The sequence below is a fragment of the Helianthus annuus genome, chromosome 4 (genome assembly GCF_002127325.2).
Source record: "Helianthus annuus cultivar XRQ/B chromosome 4, HanXRQr2.0-SUNRISE, whole genome shotgun sequence".
Lineage (NCBI taxonomy): Eukaryota > Viridiplantae > Streptophyta > Magnoliopsida > Asterales > Asteraceae > Helianthus > Helianthus annuus.
Genome location: NC_035436.2, coordinates 26,966,905 through 26,987,857, shown reverse-complemented (window position 1 = coordinate 26,987,857; position 20,953 = coordinate 26,966,905). Strand labels below are relative to the sequence as shown.

Here is a 20,953-nt window from a genome sequence, read left to right as displayed (position 1 = left end):
GAACATGTGTGTAGTGTATGCAATGAGAATAATGTACCATGCAATTTTGAGTGTAGAGTCATTGTACTTTTTCGAAAGAGAAATGTTTTTCAAAACTTTATACCGAGTTCATTATAAACAATGACTCTAATATGAATTGGTTACACCCTCAAATTCCTCCTGTGGGGTTTTACCACGAGGCGCGTGACAAATCAGGATCAAACCACTAATCATGTTGAACCATTCCAAAATAACTGGTAAATATTAATTAACTACCACATTCAACATACATGAATAGTGATAATAATTGCAAATGTTCGAAAGCAAATTTAAGTTGACAGCGGAAGCTAAAAGTATAAAAATAGAAACCTTAATATTATTGTCTATTGATAAAAAAAAAAAAATTGGGAGATGCATGTATGTATTGGTGTGTCTTTCTGTGTTCTTAAGAATTGGACAAATAACTGGAGAAAAAAGGATATTATATTTATTAATAGTAGAAACGTGTAGGAAGTGAGATGAAGCAAGATCTGCGTCGTGTACTCGTGTTGACATTCGCGTATAAGATTATATATAATTATAATCTATTGAGATCCACCGCTATATATAATATATATACACAGATCTCTCCATGAAACATTAATCATATATGCAGAGCAAATCTAGCTAGTAAAACCATGGAACCTTTTTCATCCTTACACACTCTTCTCCTCTCTTTGTTTCCATCCATAGGCACCATTTTTGTGATTTTTATTTGTGTTAAGTGGATTTTATTTTATTCCAAGAATAGGAAAAACACTCCACCATCTCCACCAAAACTTCCTATAATTGGAAACTTCCACCAACTAGGCTTAAGCCCTAATCGCAACCTTCAAATATTGTCCCAAAAATACGGTCCCGTAATGCTCTTTCACCTTGGCAGCGTCCCCACACTTATAGTATCCTCTGCGGAAGCAGCACAAGAGATCATGAAAACCCATGATCTCTCCTTCTGTACTCGACCTAGCTTAACTATGCCCAACATACTACTCTATGGTTGTAAGGGCGTATTATTTTCTCCACATGGAGAATATTGGAGGCAGATGAAGAGTGTTATGGTACACAAGCTTTTAAGTAATACACGAGTTAAGTCATACCAAAAAGTGAGAGAAAGCGAGATAGATCATATGATTCGGGTGCTTGGTGAAAGTTGCGGAACTACGATTGATATGGGGTCGATATTTGTTACACTAACAAATAATATAATTTGTAGGGTTGCCCTAGGAAGGAAATTTGATGGATCAAAGCAGATAGATTTAGTTAAAACGCTTATATATATGCTTACAGTCTTTGATGTTGGAAGTTACATTCCATGGTTATCATGGGTAGATCAAGTCATTGGTACTAAAGGAAGAGCAGAAAAAATAGCAAAAGAATTTGATGAGTTTCTTGAAGCAGTTATTAAAGAACATTTAAACAAGAAAAGAAGCGAGGATGCAGAAAGTGAAGAAGCAGGAGAAGACTTCGTTGACATTTTACTAGATCTCCAAGAAGATAAAACAAATGACTTTACCCTTCACAGAGTTTCCCTTAAAGCTCTCATCTTGGTATGATTTCTACAACATCCGTCTATATTATTCTTTTATTAATGATGATATCGGTACTATTTTTTGCAAAGAGTAAATTACAAAGTTCGTGTCCTTTATGTATGTCATTTATTACAAAGTATGTCCTTTATCTTTAATAAGCTCAGAAAACATACTCGATGTTTGCAAACCCTTACACATTATGTCCTTTCGCCCTAACTCTGTTATTTTTCATGGTTAAATCAGACCAAGGGTATCCCACATAAGGGTATTTTGGTGATTTTATTAATTTATAAAAAATATATAAAAACACCAACACCATCCACCAACACCCACTTGCCATCACATCACACCTGCAACCACCAACACCACCACCCACCTGCCACCACACCTGCACTATCACCACCGCACCTCCACCACCATCAACCACCGTACTTCCATCATCACCACCGAACCTCCACCACCGCACCTCCACTTCTGCAAAACCCCCCACCAACGGACAGAAAATCAAGCAGCCGACGACTGACTGGCTGGAGATTCATACATTCAAATGAAAACAGAGTGCAGATTGCAAACAAAACAACATAATTAATAATCATCATCAAATAAAAAATGCAATCGAAACTGTAAAAGGCGCATAATTACCCCTTAGATTCATACATTCAAAACACATATGCAGACCATACAGCTTCGATCTCCTCTCCGTCTCGATTACAGCCAGCCGACGACTGACTGGCGGGAGCCGGTTTTTCTTCGGCTGCCGGCGGTGCTGATTTCTCTGGCTACACACCCTCATCTAAACCCCTCCTCCTCCGACAACTCCCACCTGCAAACACCCCCTTCTCGGCTACCTGGTCCGACCGGACTCCGGTGACATCGGAGACATCGGATCCAAAAGAATCTGAGATGAACAAGAACAGGGGCCTTTGTTTACCGTCGCACCACCGCCGCCGTGCTCGCCGCTGCCGTCGTCTCCCTCTCTCTCACATCTGCCACCACAGCCACACACCACCTGCCCCTTTATTTGGTCTGCGAAGACGGCGGCTAGGGTTCCGATCCGAGAGAGAAAGAGAGAGAGGAGGGGTGAGTGTGGGAGTTCTTGGTCGCCGGAGTTGGGTGGTAGTGTTTCACCGGAGAAGAAGACCAGTAGGTGGGTGGTGGGTGGTGGTTGTGGTAGGGTAGTCAGAGAGAGAAGAAGGTGTTTATATATATATGTGTTTTGTCTGTGTATATATATAATATATAATTTTAAAATTGTTTTATTTATTGTTTTTTATAATGATTTATTTTAACATTTTGGATAAACTGACCAAAATACCCTTATGTGGGGTTGACTTAGTCAAATTTAACCTTAAAAACTAGCTGTGTTAGGACTAAAGGACGTAACATGTAAGGGTTTGCAAACATTGAGTCTGTTTTCTGAGCTTATTAAAGATAAAGGACATACTTTGTAATATATGTCATAAATAAAGGACGAACTTTGTAATTTACTCTTTTGCAAATAACCACAAATTCGTAATTATATATGTCTCGTAACTTTTGAAAAAGAGTTTATAAAAACCTTACTTTTAATTCATACAAGTTGTTGGAGATAATGTCAAGAACTGAGTAATGAACTTAAAATTTGCAAAGATGGTTTGTCTTCTTTAGATCACATAACTCAATGCGTTTCTTAACGTACTCATAAATCTACACCAATTTTTACTGCGCTACAAAGACTATAAGAAAAATAACCTATGGGGTCGCTATGGACTCCAGAAGTCCTCGCTACAGGATGTGGCAACACGTATATAGCCCTTGGTGGTGGCTGATAAATAGCTACAAATTATTGTACCTTTGGAATGGCAACGAAGATTTCATTAATTATTAAAACATTCACGTGGAAAGTACTGGTACTCCTAAGTATTAATTAATCTCATTCATGACCCTACACTAACAGGTTCCAACAAAGCCAATCTCCAAACGCACTATCGAACCCATAAATTTTTTTAAAGGATCAATTGTCTATCTTTAAATATTAAACTTTTTTGGTCGCAAGTTTAAGTCGAGTGTCACATAACAAAAAAGATAAGTAAAATAAAAGGGATTATATTCAAACAATGATCTGGATGAGTTATGAGTAGATGACAAATTGTTGATGCCACGTTTCGATGTTGCTTCCAACTTAGATTACATAACATATATTTGAAAAATTATGAATTCTTCATAATGAAGAATTATGAAGAATTTAATTGGCCATCCTATTGCCACCCTAAATGAGCACCAAACAAACAGTACACTCTGATAAAAGAAATTATGTATTGGGTTTCTTCTTTTAAAACTCATCCACATTTACTTTTAAAAAATAATATATATTGACTAATTCGATATATAGTTACATCTTTTACCAGGCACAATTTACTTGGGTTCAAGTATCTTTTACATATACATAAGATAAGATGAGCATCACTATAGAACACTAATTATTGCGATAAAAAAAACTTTAAATTACTAAATTTAGGGATGCAAGGTTCAATAATGTATAAATTGTTTGTTTCTTACATTGATATGTGTATTATATATACATAAAAAATCATATATCTTACCTACACATGGCGTAGATATATCAAGATAATTTAAGGTGCACATAACCTACATACGTGTAGGTTGTATAAAAACTGAAAATTTGTATTGAATTTTGATGTGGGAAACAATAAATATTATCTTTGTAACATTTTTATTAACCTTTTAGGTTGTTAGGATTGAAAAAATGAGCTATTCATTTTGTTTAGCGTGTTCTCACAATATTTAGTTTTTTATATAGAATCTTCCCATATACGTGTATATATATATATATATATATATATATATATATATATATATATATACATGGGATAAATCATGAGAAAACTAGTTTAAATGAGAAAACCAAAAAACTAACTAAAAAAGCCTAAAAACATACCAATTTTTTTTTTAATTTTATAAAAAAATCGGAGGTTTTTATGCATAGAAAAAAATTTAAAACAAAAAATTAAAACAAAAAAATTTGTTGTATTGCACATGTGCATTATTAGGTATATAGTTCACATGTGTAGTATACATATAATGCACATATGCAGTACAACAAATTTTTTTTTTTTTGAAAATTTTTTTAGATATAAAAACTAGCGATTTTTTGATAAAAAAATTGTAAAAAAAATTTTGGTATGTTTTTTAGGTTTTTTAGTTAGTTTTCTAGTTTTCTCATTTATATGTAGTTTTCTCATGATTCTTTCCCTATATATATATATATATATATATATATATATATATATATATATATATATATATATAGGGTAAGATTCATGCGAGAACCACCTTTATTGCGAGAACCGCGAGAACCAATTTGAACACAAGCTAAAATAGCTAAAAAAACCTAAAAAAACCCTAAAAAACCTAACCCCCACCCCCCAAAAACCTAAACCCCCCACCCCCCCCCCCAAAAAAAAAACCTAACCCCCCCCCCCCAAAAACCTAACCCCCCCCCCCCCCAAGCTAAATGCTAAAAACTAAAACCCTCAAAAAACCTAAACCCCCCCCCACCCCACCCCCCCCCCAAAACCTAAACCCCCCTCCCCCACCCCCCAAAAACCTAAACCCCCCCACCCCCCCCAAGCTAAAATGCTAAAAACTAAACCCCCCAAAAAACCTAAAAAATCTAAAAAAATCAAAAAAAAAAATCAAAAAAAAATCTAAATTTTTTTTTTTATTTTTTTTACTATTTTTTATGTTCAAATCGCTACTTTTAGTAGCCAAAAAAAACAAAATTTTTTTTTTAAAAAAAAAATTAAAAAAAAAAAATTTTTTTTTTGGATACTAAAAGTAGCGATTTTTATATAAAAATAGTAAAAAAATAAAAAAAATTTTTTTTGGGTGTTTTTTAGATATTTTTAGGTATTACTGTTTGTGTTCACACTGGTTCTCGCGGTTCTCGCAATAAAGGGTGGTTCCTAACGGATCTTTGTCATATATATATATATATATATATATATATACATATATATATATGTTATCTCTAAGTTCTGAGAACTTAGAGAACTCGACCTTCTATGCGAGTTTTGCTCCCATTTTTTTTCACACCCCGAAATTAAAATGTTTAGAAAAACTGTTGATAAAAAATAAAAAATGTCGAAGTGTTTTCTCGTTCCCTTACAGTAGCTGTAAAAAGGTGATTACAGAAGCATCACATCACTTTTTTACCATATGTGAATTTTTTTTTGAAAAGTTTATTTTTAAATATTTTTGGTAAAAAAAAATTTAAAAACTTTTTGTAAGGCCGAGTTCTCTATATTCTCGCAACTCGTATATATTTTCATATGTTAATAAACTTTTCATATATATAAATATATATATATATATATATATATATATATAGGGGAAGGATAAATCGAAAACCCACTTGAGTTGAGAAAACTCAGAAAACCTTTGTAAAAACCCATGTAAACTCAAGAAACATTTTTAAAAAAAATAGGAAATGTAATATACATATATTTGAACATTTTTAAAAAAGAAACACAAAAAACCACCGAGTAGTTTTTTTTTTTTAAATGTTACAAATTTCAGGTTACTATCTATGCCCAAAAAAATGTAACATACAAATTTTCAACATTTTTTAAAAAAAAAAAACTAGTAAGCGTTTTTTACATTTTTTTTCATAAATAGGCCCGTGTACATTTATATTACATTCCCTATTTTTTTTAGAAAAAAATAGAAATGTTACATAGGGTTTATTTGGGTTTTCTCAACTCACATGGGTTTTCGATTTATCTTTCCCCTATATATATATATATATATATATGGAGGGAATCATGAGAAAACTAAATATAATTGAGAAAACTAAAAACTAACTAAAAAGCTTAAAAAACATGGCAATTTTTTATAAAAATTCTCTACATTTTATGTATAAAAAAACTTTTTTTTTCAAAAAAAAAAAAAAAACTTTTACTTCACATGTGCATTATATGCTTAAGTTAGCTTTTGAGTTTACTTTAACTTTTAGGTAGGGCTCTAAACGAATCGAACGAACACGAACAACGCCCTGTTCGTGTTCGTTCGTTAAGGAAATAAATGTGTTCACGAACGGTTCATGAACACTTATCGAACAAGATTTTATGTTTGTGTTCGTTCATTAAGGATGTTGGTGCACTTGTGTCTGTACTTTGTCTGTATTCGGTCTTTATGTAACGATGTCCTGTTTGGTGTTGTAAGTTGACCTAGTCAACCATCCTCCGGTTTGACTTGGACAACAGTTGACTTGTTGAAAGTTGTCTGGCTCGAAGGATGAGTGATCGAAGGATAATGTAGATCCTTCGATCACCTCGAAAGATATGCTTCGACTGATGGTCCTCGAAGGATGATCCTTCGAGGTCATTGCTAATCCTTCGAAAGCATTGTATCCGAAAGATGATCCTTCGGACCATCTTTCGGATCCTTCGACCAAGACCTGCTGAGCTGGGTATATATACCCATGCATGTGTTGAGTTTCGGCAGACAGACACAAAGACAGAAAGTGAGAGCATTCTTTGAGAGCATTCTGTTCAAAACTCACACACACACTTTGAGAGTTTATAGAACACTTCTGTAAACATTGAGCTTGTAACCGAACCCTCATTGCATTAATACAAGTTGTGTTAATCGGTGAACTTGTGTGTTTGTGTCTCTACTTGCTACTAACTCGGTTTGCTTGCTAGCTTGGATTCCGCACTCGCTAGTAGGTTTGTATAACAAGGTTTAGGTTCATAATCCTCCGCGAAATAGGGACCTACAAGTGGTATCAGAGCTAAGGCTCTTAACCTTGTTTAAAACCGGGTTTTTACAAGTTTTGGTGTGTTGAAACACTAGGTTTTGCACCTGTTTTTACTTGGTTTCTTGCTTTTTCTTTGAGTAAAGACGTGTCTAAACCTTCGGGAGTGTTCAAGGTTGGGTTGGGTAACTTGAAAAATTGTTTTTTTAAGTAACTTGGTATTTCCGGTCAAGTTCCGATCAAGGTTTCCGGTGACTAGTGTGAAGATAAGGTTTTCCTTTTTGGGCAATCTTTTTAAAGTTGGTGGGAAAGTACGTCTGACCATACCTTTTGCCGAAAGTTGACCTTACCAACCTGTCACCTTTTCACCAACCTTTCACATCAGATCAGATTGTGTCAGAGCTCTCGAAAGATATCTTTCGACATCGAAAGATCGTCCTTCGATATCTTTCGACTAAGGAGGGCTCGAAAGATTAATATCCTTCGACCCATCCTTCGTAGTCTGAGTCATATTCTTCGAGAAAGGAATCTAATCGAAAGACAAGTGTCCGAAAGATAAGGATTTAGCTCGAAAGATAAGGATCTTTCAAAGGAGAATCCTTCGAGCTCTTGAATCTTTCGAAATCATTGTTCGAGAGTCAACAGTAATCTTTCGAATACTGTTGATCCTTCGAACAAGATTATATCTTTCGATTGTGGTCAGTTTGTTGTTAACAAGTTTCTGTGATTTCAGATCTTTCGACCAGGATCTTTCGGTTGTGTTATCTTTCGGATCATTCTTACTTAGCATTTATTTTGCCTATCTATCATGAATCCGAGTTGGTGGGGAAGTCCGGCTCCAGACAGTGGAAAATACATGAATACCAGTCAATCTCCATCATGGGCCGAATCTCCGGTATCTACATCCTCACAAACAAATGCCACTCAAGCTGGTCAATGGGCGTTTGTTTCAAATCAAACTCCGAGTATTCAAAGTCTTCTACTAAGTGAAAGTGAAACCGGCAGTTTGAACAGGCCTCCAAAGTTGATGCATCTTAATGAATATCCGGGATGGGTTGATCGTTTCCATACATATATTCTTGGTCAAAATACAGAGTTGTGGTTGCGGTTCACTACGGAATTCGATCAAACTATCGAGGTTGCTGCTTCTTCGACAGCTACATTTGCCGATCTTCCTGAAGATCAAAAGAAGACGTATGACTTAGAAAAGAAAGCATACGCTATTCTTACTCAAGCACTGAGCAAGGATATTTATCATCAGTTCGTCAGTTTCAAGACTACGAAGAAGCTGTGGGATGCATTGAAGACAAGAGGAGTGGGTAATGAAGCCACACGTCAACTACGACGAGATCTACTGAAGAAAGAATTCGATGGCTTCACATGTATGGATAAGGAGTCCTTGGGAGATATGACAAGCCGTTTCTATCACCTACTTACTGAGCTGACCAACTTTGAGGTCACAACGACTCCAACAGAGGTGGTAAAGAAGTTTGCTGATGCATTGCCTCCTCAATGGAATAACTTCCTGGAGATCTTGAAGTACAACGGAACGTTGAAAACTACAAATATCAACGATTTCGTGCAGCTTCTGGAGAACAAGGACCAGGAAGAAACGTTGAAGGCAAAGAGAGTTGCAGTGCCACAGAATCCTGAGATGTATTATGGCACCTCCACTACTTCATCTGCAAAAGCCGGTTCACATGCTCCACTTCAAACTGCGTTTGTCACAAGCACGGATATGTATGGCAATCCAGTGCAAGTTCCTGTCAAGCCGCCACCAACCACAGATCTGTATGGAAATCCAATACAACCACCTCCTCCTCCTCCTGCTCAACAACCACAATATGCATGTTATGGAGGAACATCATCTGCTGCAGGTCAACAATCAAAGTCAAATCCAGTACAGCTTGACACTTCAAGTTTTTCTAAAATCAGTGTAGAAGTAGCTAAGGAACACATGGAGCTGCTTAACACTGTAGTGAGCGCGTACTGTGGATTGATAGAAGGTCAGATTGGAAACATTAATCTGACACAAGAAGATTACAGGCAGATTGATAAGGAAGAGATGGACTTGATGGACATCAAGTGGGCCTTTGCGAGTGCTGTGAGAAGAGCAAAGGAGTGGATGGAAAGTACTGGCAGAACCAGCTTGGAAAGTAAGCGAGACACCAAGTATGGGTTCGATAAGCAGGCTGTTAAATGCTTCAACTGTGGTGAACGGGGCCACTTTAAAAGGGAATGTACAAAGCCAGCACAGCACGGGAATCAAAATCCCTTCAGAAACCGAGGCAACCAGCAGAATCAGAACAGAAACACTGAGCGTTCATTGGTGCCTGCAAATAACCAAACCAACCGAGCGCTAGCAGTTCAGGTGGATGAAGGTTGTGACTGGTCAATCCAGTTGGGTGCTGATGCTCCTGATGAAACAGCATGTTTTGCTAAAATTGTGGAAGAGTTGGTTCACACCAGTGGTAGAGAATCTTCTGCCAGTGGTGGTGAATCGTCTGAAGATGAAGACTCTTCTGGTTATAGCAGGAGTGCTGATGAAGAATCATCCAATTCTGGTGATGATTATGTGGGTGAGACATCGAATGCAGCAATCGATGCAGATATTGATGAACTCTTGGAGGAAGCTGCAGCAGAAACTCAAAGGAGATCTATTCTGGTGGATCAAGCTGCTTATACTTCGTCTTCTCTCCATTCAGCCTTTATGGCTAATGTCGACGGTTCATCAAGTCAGGTATGTGTCGATGAACCCACTGCTGTTAATTGTGATGAATGTGCTAGGCTGCATGCTAGATGTGCTGAAATGGAGAAAAGTATGTCTGAGTTGCAAGGCAAACATGATGCTTTACAAGCTTGTTTGTTTGACTTGCAAGACAAACATACTACTGTGAATGAGAATTTAAGTGACTTGCAAAGCAAGCATGAGGCTTTGCAAGAGAAATATGATGTGACATTCGTCCACAATCAGAAGTTGACTGTGGATCTCTCTAAATGCACAGAAGCCAACATGTTTTATGAAAACCATGAAAAAGAATTTAAGTCAGTAATTGAAACATTAAAGAAGGATAAAACTGAACTGACTAAAATGGTTTCAAGAAAACAAACTGATATTAATTTGTATATATCTCGCCTTGAGAGTATGCAAAAAGAGATGGCTTGTGTGAAAACCGAAAGTGATGCGATCCAACTCAAGCTAGACAGTTATTTGAGTTCTAGCTATGTGTTAGATCACATCATTGACGTTCAGAAGGAAAAGAGAGATGTCACATGCATAGGGTACAAGAAGTGTCCACCACCAGTGAGACATAATTATGACGCCATGCCTGATGAAGAGGACAGGGTTTTCTTTGAACCTTCTGTGCCTCTAGATGTTAAGGAATTTGCTGCAGGACTCGGATACCAAAAGGAAGTATCCTCAGATTCAGATGTGTCAGCAGATACATTTGTGAGTGCTGAACAGAATCAAGATCCTCCAATTGTGATTGAGGATGCTGATTCGTCTGATGATGAATCTGATGATACTGTCCCAGCAAAGTCTGATGCGGTAGTCAAAAATGAGGACATACCTCTTGAGAATCACATTCTATGTGATCCCCCTGTCAAACCCGCTAAGACTGTTGCAACTGAGTCCTCGTCTGAAAAGGAGTCGGAGAGTGTGAATTTGCTGTACACTCTAGTTGGTGATGATAAAATTTACTCAGACAAAGATTTTCCCATTAAGAATGTTAATCAATCCTTAATCTGCAAAGTCTTTGAGAATTCGACGAGTAAGTTCTTGGGAAAGGCAGGACCTAAAGTTACAGTCACACAGTGTCCTCCAATCCCAAAGGCTGAAGTTCGAAAGCAATTTGGCAACAAGAAATTGCCAACAGTGCCAACACAGCAAAATCACACCAAACCCAAAGGTAAATCACCGGCTCCAGTGCAAAAGAAGCCGAATCAAAAGAAGAAGAAGAATGTTAACTTTGTGAAATCGATGGGAACAGACAAAATTGAAAAGTTTGAAAATCAATCTAACTTAGATTTTGTCAAGAAAGCTTTTGTCGAGAAAAGAAATGAACCAAGCAGTTCAAAACCTAGTACCTCGGGTTCACAAAGTTCAACATCATCGGCTAGACGATCACATGATTCTTCGGGGTTTGTAGAACGAAGAACATGTTTTGAGTGTGGAACCATTGGGCACATTATTAGAAACTGCCCATATCTTCATAAGCAGAAAGGAAAGGTTGATGATCCCCGTGGCAAAACTGACCGTAAGCCAACTGTTTCCACAAAACAAGATCCCCGCCTTGTAAAAGAAAGGGAAAAGAAACAGAAGCGGCAACAGGTCAAAAAGGTGGAAAAAGCAATTAAAACCGATGTGGTTCAAAAACAATCTGTTGTTGTAAAACCAGAAAATTCTAAAACTTCAAATCATCAAGAAGTTAAAATTTTAAAGAAAAACACTGGTGAAATCAAACAGACTTGGAAACCAAAAACGGTTGTTGAATCAGGGGGACCATCACAATTCACCAACCATCAAAGACAAGAAGTGATTGTCATTGATGAAAATGGAAGACCCAAGACCACAATGGCTTGGGTCCCCATCTCCAACTAATTCATTTGAGTTCATGTGCAGGGTGCTTCAGGAGGAACTATCAGTAGTCATTGGATTGTTGATAGTGGGGCATCCAGGCACATGACGGGCGACATGAAGCTTCTCTACGACGTTAAATCTATTAGAGGAGGTTATGTTGCTTTTGCTGGAGATAAAGGTGGATATATAACGGGAGAAGGAATGATATCTAACGGGATTGTCAGCTTTGACAAGATCAATTTTGTGCAACAACTTGATCACAATCTTCTTAGTGTTTCTCAAATTTGTGACAAGAAATTTTCAGTACACTTTGATGCTAATGGATGTTATGTGCTGAAACCCGGCTTCAAAATTCCAAAAGAATGGATTCTCTTGTCGGCTCCAAGGATAAATGATTTGTACGTCCTTGACATGAGCCAGGCTATTACTACGTCTGCACAAGCAACTTGTTTCGTTTCTAAAGCCACAGAAAAAGACACTATCTCTTGGCACAGACGAATGGGTCACATTCACTTACGAAAAATGAATCATTTGGTTTCAAATGAATTGGTGAATGGTGTTCCCCTCAAAAATTTCCATCTTCAAGACATCTGTGTTTCGTGCCAGAAAGGAAAGCAAACAAAGAAGAAGCACCCTACAAAGAAGATCAACACAGTGGCAGTTCCTCTTGAACGTTTGCACATGGATTTGTTCGGTCCTGTCAAGCACAAGAGTATTCGGGGTGATCAATACTGCCTTGTGGTTACTGATGACTATTCAAGATTTTCTTGGGTTGCGTTCATGGCACACAAGAGTGAAACCTTTGGCATTATCAAAAACTTGATCATTCAGATTGAGAATTTGTATAAGTTAAAGGTTAGGCGGATACGTAGCGACAATGGTACTGAATTTAAGAATCATTCCATGGCGGAGTTCTGCACTTCAAAGGGTATTCTTCATGAGTTTAGTGCAGCTTATACTCCTCAACAAAATGGTGTCGCTGAACGTAAAAATCGCACATTGATCGAGACTGCTAGGACAATGTTGGTAGAGTCGCAGCTACCTATTCCATTCTGGACTGAAGCTGTGGCCTCTGCATGTTACACATTGAACAGAGTCCTTACAGTCAAAAGACACAACAAGACCTGCTTTGAGCTTCTTCAAAAACGGAAACCAGATTTGTCTTATCTAGAACCGTTTGGAGCTCCATGCACAATCATCGATCCTAATGGAAAGTTTGGGGCAAGAGCAATTGATGGATACTTTCTTGGGTATGCCACCCCTAACTTACGAGTCTGGAATCTAGAGACTAAAAGGGTCGAGGAATGGTCTGAAGTCAGAGTACAAAGGCACACCTTGCCAGTCAAAAATCCGGGTCAACCTTGGATGTTTGAGTACGATGACTTTTTCAATTCGATCAATGTTGAAGCCGTTGAAGAAAATGCTGCGGCTAGGATGTTTTTCGAGAGTGACAATGCAACAGTTTCACCGGTGGTTCGTCCAATTCTTGTGAATCAAGAACCATCTTCTTCGGTGAACAACAATACTCTCAACAATGAGGATTTTCATGATGCAAACGAATTGAACGAATCTTCAGAGGATGATGAATTTCTAGATGCAGATCAAGAAGCTCCTACAACAGCAGTTCATGGTACTTCAGAGGGTACTCCTCCAGTTGATATACATAGAACAGCTGAGACTACTGCATCATCCTCTTCGTCAATTCCGGGTCTTGAATTGGTTGTTGATCTTAATCTTAACAACCTGGGTATAAATGTTCCAGTTCCAGATAATCCAGAAACAAGGATTCACAATACCCATCCTCAACAAAACATCATTGGAAATGTGCAAAGTGGCGTACAAACAAGAAACATGTTGCGAAACAACAACAATGCAGGCTTGTATGCAGCCATTCGAGAATCCGGGCAACAAAACGACTGGTCCTTCGCGTGTTATGTCTCACAAGAAGAACCAAGAACGTGGAAAGAAGCCTTGAAAGATAATGCTTGGGTTGAGGCAATGCAGGAAGAACTGCAACAATTCCAGAAGCTGGGTGTCTGGAAGCTAGTAGAGAAACCTGCTGGATACAAGAAGATTGGTACCCGTTGGGTTTTCAAATGCAAAAAGGATGACCGCGGAGTTGTTATCCGAAACAAAGCACGTTTAGTCGTTCAGGGTTTTCGTCAGATTGAAGGGATCGACTACAACGAAGTCTATGCACCAGTGGCACGTCTCGAAGCAATTCGAATCTTTCTAGCCTATGCGTCTTTCAAAGGATTCAAGGTCTATCAGATGGACGTGAAAAGTGCATTTTTACACGGTGTGGTTGAAGAAGAGGTGTACGTCGAACAGCCTCCAGGTTTTGAAGATCCTATCCATCCCGATCGGGTTTGGTTGCTCAACAAAGCTCTTTATGGTCTTCATCAAGCACCACGAGCTTGGTATGCAACCTTATCACACTATCTGCTGGAGAACGGTTTTCGACGGGGTCTTATCGACTGTACTCTTTTCATCAAGGAACAAAATGGAGATCTTCTCCTGGTACAGGTATACGTCGATGATATTATTTTTGGTTCTACTAATGATGTCTTGTGTAGGGAATTCGAGCGCATTATGCAGGATAAATTCGAGATGAGTGCTATGGGGGAAATGACTTTCTTCTTGGGTCTACAAGTGCAACAAACGGAGTCTGGGATATTCATCCATCAGACTAAATATGTTGGTGACATCTTGAGCCGATTCCAGATGTCTGATGCAACGCCCATTGGTACCCCATTGCCAACTAATCACGGAATTACTCCAGACTTGAAGGGAGAAGCTGTTAGCCCTTCAATCTATCGCGCTATGATTGGATCTCTCATGTACCTCACAGCATCAAGGCCAGACATAATGTACCCGACGTGCCTGCTTGCCAGATATCAAGTTAATCCGAAGGCCTCACATCTTGCTGCTGTTAAAAGGATTTTTCGTTATTTGAAGGCGTACCCTGACACCGGTCTGTGGTACCCTAGGGATAATAACTTTGAATTGGTAGCTTTCAGTGATTCTGATTTTGGCGGATGCAAGATCGACGGCAAGTCCACAACGGCTGGATGTCAGTTTTTAGGAAATCGCCTAGTTACCTGGCAATGCAAGAAGCAGACGTGTGTAGCTACATCAACATGCGAAGCTGAATACATTGCTGCCTCAAGTTGTTGCTCCCAAGTTCTTTGGATTCAACAACAGATGCGGGACTACGGTTTTGAATTCCTAACTACTCCTATTTACGTTGATAATTCTGCTGCTTTAGATATCACTAGAAATCCTGTGCAGCATTCAAAGACCAAACACATCGAAATCAAATATCACTTCATACGTGATTGCTTTGAGAAAAGGCTAATCGATGTTGTTAAGGTCCACACCGATGACCAACGTGCCGACTTATTTACCAAAGCATTTGACAAATCAAGATTTGACTTTTTATTATTGGTAAACGGCATTAAGGTCAAGCAAGAGTAAAACCAGCATCGGAAAATCATTTTTGTAAATACCTTTGTGTTTTAAATTTATCTTAGTTTGTTGATTTTAGGGGGAGTATATCCAAAAATCTGAAAATCCAAAAACATCGAAAAATTTCAAAAACACAAAAACAATAGAAAAACAAAAATGAGTTTCCTGGAGAGCAAAAGAGAAAATGATAGTACATCAGTGGTCTATCCAAACCTCTTTAAACCTTAAATGAAAAACGATAAGCAGCTCTATATAAGATGTATCGGTAGGCTCACAATCATTTTAAAGTGTGCAGGGTGATATAAATCTTAATCAACTGAAGACCAGGTGGGAACCATTCATTGGCATATGGTCTTAGTACCGAAATTTCGTTTGATAGATTGCCGAGGTTCTGAGATATTCGGTCTTTATGCTGCTTATCATCTGGGTATCATGGTTGTATCTTTTACCGAAAAATAACGGGGACGCAAGTCTAGATCTTCCATGATACTATACATACGTGTACATATTGCATACTGCATTCGACCTCAATAAGTGATAAACAATCACATGTCCAAATCAAATAAGTGATAAAATATCACATTTATCCGGGTGTCAAGTTCGTCTCTCTGCTGTACGGAAGTACTGACCTGTTCACGGACTTGCACCTGTGCCCTCATGCATATGAAAATCAAGTTCCTCATCAATAAGTGATTATATCACATAGGGCTTGTTTTCAAATCAAAATAAGTGAGTATCTCACAATTTATACGGTCAAACAGATGATAATCGGTATACTCACCGGTAAGATGAACTCTCGTGCATACCTTGATACGGGAATGTGTCGTGATGTGGATGAACACCGGTCGGTAAGTATAAATCATACCTTAACGTATCCTCTAAACATGATTACATCTGATAAGTTGAGCTTAAGTGGACAACAATACCGATAATTGTTATAGGATGCTTATCTTAATGTTAACTAACTGAACAACAAGAGTGTTTTGGCATGACCGTACACTGATATGATTCTCTTACCCTCGAAACTCGCAAAAAGAATGTTTGTATATATTTATTTATTTACTGCTTAGCTCTTATTATTTCTTTTAAACAGTTTCGTCGTTTGGTGCATATCAGCACGACATTAGCGGTGATGTCGGTTGATAACACTCAAAGGATTTTAACTTGTTGTCTTTTAATTTCAAAAATACCAAAAAGATTTTAGGCTTGTTTTAATATAAACTTTATAAAAGCCAAAAAGATTTTATTTCTGCTTTATTTTCGATCGTACGATGTTGGAGCTCGAGTCTTCGTTACCTGAAACCTGAACTGAAAACCGAACTGACTAAATCTTCATAAACGGTCGAAATTTGCAAGTTTTGAAAGTTAAATCTGAAATTGACAAATTTATTAAACTTTCAAACTGTCGGACGGTGTTTGTTTGTGACATGGTCATTCGTGTGTCATTTGTTTATGTTAACTATATTCCAAGCAGTTGTTCTCATTATGCGTTTAGATTTCTTGCATGTGCAGATTCTAAAGGCTGGGAGAACATAGTCGATGACAAGCTCTGGAACGAAGACACCACGAGAAGGCGCTCAAAAGATGAAGATGATCGAGTTGCCGCTGGCCATCATCAACACCACAAGGATCTCACTTCATAAAGATAAAGTCTTTTCACGAGCATAACTCAAGGGGGAGCTTATGTTAAGGGGGAGTTTGTCAACACACTCCCTACATGATACGGGTAGTTTGTTGATACACTCTCTGCTTTCAAGACGTGAAGACTTTGAAGATCCTCCGACTTTGAAGACGTGAAAGGACATCAGAGTTTGATAACTCGAAGACCAAAGACCGTCGAAGTTCAAGACGAGTCTACAACCATAGAGGATAAAGACAAAGCTACAGCCAAGGGGGAGTTTGTTGGTGCACTTGTGTCTGTACTTTGTCTGTATTCGGTCTTTATGTAACGATGTCCTGTTTGGTGTTGTAAGTTGACCTAGTCAACCATCCTCCGGTTTGACTTGGACAACAGTTGACTTGTTGAAAGTTGTCTGGCTCGAAGGATGAGTGATCGAAGGATAATGTAGATCCTTCGATCACCTCGAAAGATATGCTTCGACTGATGGTCCTCGAAGGATGATCCTTCGAGGTCATTGCTAATCCTTCGAAAGCATTGTATCCGAAAGATGATCCTTCGGACCATCTTTCGGATCCTTCGACCAAGACCTGCTGAGCTGGGTATATATACCCATGCATGTGTTGAGTTTCGGCAGACAGACACAAAGACAGAAAGTGAGAGCATTCTTTGAGAGCATTCTGTTCAAAACTCACACACACACTTTGAGAGTTTATAGAACACTTCTGTAAACATTGAGCTTGTAACCGAACCCTCATTGCATTAATACAAGTTGTGTTAATCGGTGAACTTGTGTGTTTGTGTCTCTACTTGCTACTAACTCGGTTTGCTTGCTAGCTTGGATTCCGCACTCGCTAGTAGGTTTGTATAACAAGGTTTAGGTTCATAATCCTCCGCGAAATAGGGACCTACAAAGGAAATGAGAGTATTCGTGAACGGTTCACGAACACAAATAAATTTGGCAAACGCGATGAAGGATAAAGGTAGATGGCTCAGAGAGTAGCATTGGAACTTGAATCCCTTATTGTGGAACAGAGGTCGATCGTATTCGCCGATGTAAATAATGAGAAATGAAAGGGAAATGGTGCATAAAGAAGTTGAAAGTGGGTTTCCTCGTTTAATTGTTAGGGTAATAAAATAAATAAAAGTTTAATAATATAAAAATAATAGATAAAATATATGAAAGTTCAAAAATATTCAATTAAAACACAAACATATGAACATAAACATAAACAAACGCAAATGAACGAATGTTCCTGAACACGTTCACGAACACGTTACCGAACGTTCACGAACACAATCGAACGAACAAGACCTCTGTTCATGTTCGTTCATTTAACTAGTCGAACGAAATTTCTTGTTCATGTTCGTTCGTTTATTAAACGAACGGACATAAACGAACTTCCCGCCGAACGGTTCACGAACTGTTCGCTGAACGTTCGGTTCGTTTACAACCCTACTTTTAGGGTTAGGTTTTTAGAGGCTTAGAATTAAGATAGGCTTTTTGGGTGTGTGTATGTGTGGGCGCGGGGGGGTTAGACTTTTGGTGAGTGGATAAATTTAGGTTTTTGGGGGTGGGTTAGGTGGTTTAGACTTTTCCGTATTATTGGACCTGTGCAATACAACTTTTTTGAAAAAAAAAATCTTTTTTATATACTAAATAAAGCGAATTTTAATAAAAAAATTCAAAGAAAATTGGTATGTTTTTTAGGTTTTTTTTAATTACTTTTTTTTCTCATTTAAACTAGTTTTTTTAATTAAACTTTTGGTGGGAGGGTAGATTTGGGTTTTTGGGGGTTGGTTAGGTGGTTTAGGCTTTTTCGTATTTTAGGACATGTGCAATACAATTTTTAATTAAAAAAACTAAAAAAAAAAAATTGTATGTTTTTTAGGTTTTTTTAATTAGCCTTTTTCTTCTCATTTAAACTAGTTTTTTGATGATTATCCCTTATATATTATATATACAGGGTAAGGTTCATATGAGAACAACCCTTGTCACGAAGCAATGTGAATACAACCAAAATAAACCCACTACATCACCACCCAAAAACATAAATACCCACCTCTACCCCCCGCCCCCCCCCCCCACCCCACCCCCACCTAAAGAAACATGACTTGTAATATTCTTGAACCTTCTAGTTGGTTTCTTGTAGTATATATCAGCATATATTAAACCATTAAAGAATATTTGTTCCTTGTAGGAGGCATTCGTAGCTGGAACTGATACTATATATTCAAGTCTAGAGTGGTCAATGAGTGAGCTAATAAGAAACCCAAGAGTTATGAAAAAGCTCCAACAAGAAGTAACGGAAATAGCACAAGGAAGATCAGCGATTTCTGAGGACGATTTGGAAAAAATGCCTTATCTTAAAGCTGTCTTAAAAGAGTCTTTACGATTGCATCCTCCGGCCCCACTTCTTGCTCCTCGAGAATCAGTGCAAGATGTAAAACTAATGGGCTATGACATTGCAGCTGGTACACAAGTGATTGTCAATGCTTGGGCAATCGGAAGAGATCATTCCATCTGGGAGGAAGCAAATGAGTTCCAGCCTGAGAGGTTCTTGGACAACTCTATTAATTATCAATCGTTGCAGTTTGGATGGCTTCCATTCGGTGCTGGCCGAAGATCATGCCCGGGTATGCAATTCAGTGTACCTGTTTTGGAGCTTGCATTAGCAAATATCATTTACAAGTTTGATATAGGGTTACCTAGTGGAATAAAAAACGAGGATTTGGACATGAGTGAAGCATTTGGTATTTTAATGCACAGGAAGTCTTCTCTCTTGGTTAGGGTGACTCCTCGGTTCTAATGGTTTCCCTTACTATTTAAACTTTCACTCCTCGGTTCTAGTGGTTTCGCTTACTATTTGAACTTGTGTTTTATGTTATCGACTCTATAATAAAACGTACGATCATATATATTGGACTTTCATTTGCCATTGCAACCACGCAGAAGTCAAATATTACTACACGAATCATATATTTCGTTTTTCTCACAGTTATGTCAACTTAAATCCAAAATCATACACGTGTAGGTACTTTCATATTACACAAGACCTAAACATATGTAAACCCTGTTTTAATTTCTTATCAAATTTTAAGTTAACATGAAACCAAAATTAACACATACGTTGGTACGTACCTACATATATGTATAGGTAACTAAATCAAAATTAATGAGAAAAATGTCCGCATAGACTATGTGATCGATCCATATTTCAATTTTAGTGATCCTCAACGTTTTGAAATTACATTCTTGCTCCTTGTGATTTGCTTAGTTGTTGCTTGGTTAGTCGCCCGAATGCATGGCTATTAGTTTTTCCAACTAAGTCTATGTAATATTACAAAAACACCCTTACTATTAAAAATACAAATTAAAACACTAAAATTAAGAGAAATTTAGTTAATCATTTACCATTAATTCAACCCAACCAAAATAAAAAATAATTAAAAAACCCTTTGTGGGCCCTACCAAACCACCACCTGCAACCACAACGTCACCATAACCACCACCCGCCACCATAACCACCACCATCAACCATACGAACACACATTCATCTTCGCAATCGCAACAATGGAAAGATAAAAACAAAAACAAACAATGTTTCACCATAGATCCAAATTCTAAACCCTAGTCCAACACAAATATCGTCTCCTAATCCACTCATCAACACAAAACAAACAAAACGCAACTGCACAGATCTACCAACTAGACAAACAAATCATCACATTCCAAATCAATGATCTAACAGAACGGATATCGATGACCTAAAAGTAAAGTTGAGGTCTGAAATGGAAGTTAACCTAATGATCGTAATCCGAACCAAACACCGGCTATGCGAAGAGAGGAACGAAGACCAATAGTGCTGCAATGGTGGAGGATCTGACTAAGGGTCGCATAAGGATTGTCGGTGATTGCGAAGATGACTGTGTGTATGAGGTGGTGGAAGGTAGCGGTGATCATGATCGTCAAAGAAGGT

The 20,953-nt window shown here is 37.9% G+C and overlaps 1 protein-coding gene across 1 annotated transcript; it reads left to right on the top strand.

The window, feature by feature from the left end:
• The first annotated feature begins 614 nt into the window (after positions 1-614).
• On the top strand, positions 615-19,916 carry LOC118491376 (cytochrome P450 Tp4149-like). The gene is made up of 2 exons (XM_035989123.1): positions 615-1,565; positions 19,175-19,916. The coding sequence occupies exons 1-2, from the start codon at positions 657-659 to the stop codon at positions 19,781-19,783; spliced, it is 1,518 nt and encodes a 505-aa protein (XP_035845016.1). The 5' UTR covers positions 615-656; the 3' UTR covers positions 19,784-19,916.
• Positions 19,917-20,953: the final 1,037 nt, after the last annotated feature.

What these genes read in the sequence shown, in the direction of transcription:
- LOC118491376 (XM_035989123.1), top strand. Translation starts at nt 657, where the DNA reads ATGGAACCTTTTTCATCCTTACACACTCTTCTCCTCTCTTTGTTTCCA. An exon ending in CCCTTAAAGCTCTCATCTTG is followed by an intron (nt 1,566 to 19,174) that starts GTATGATTTCTA and finishes TGTTCCTTGTAG; the next exon opens with GAGGCATTCGTAGCTGGAAC.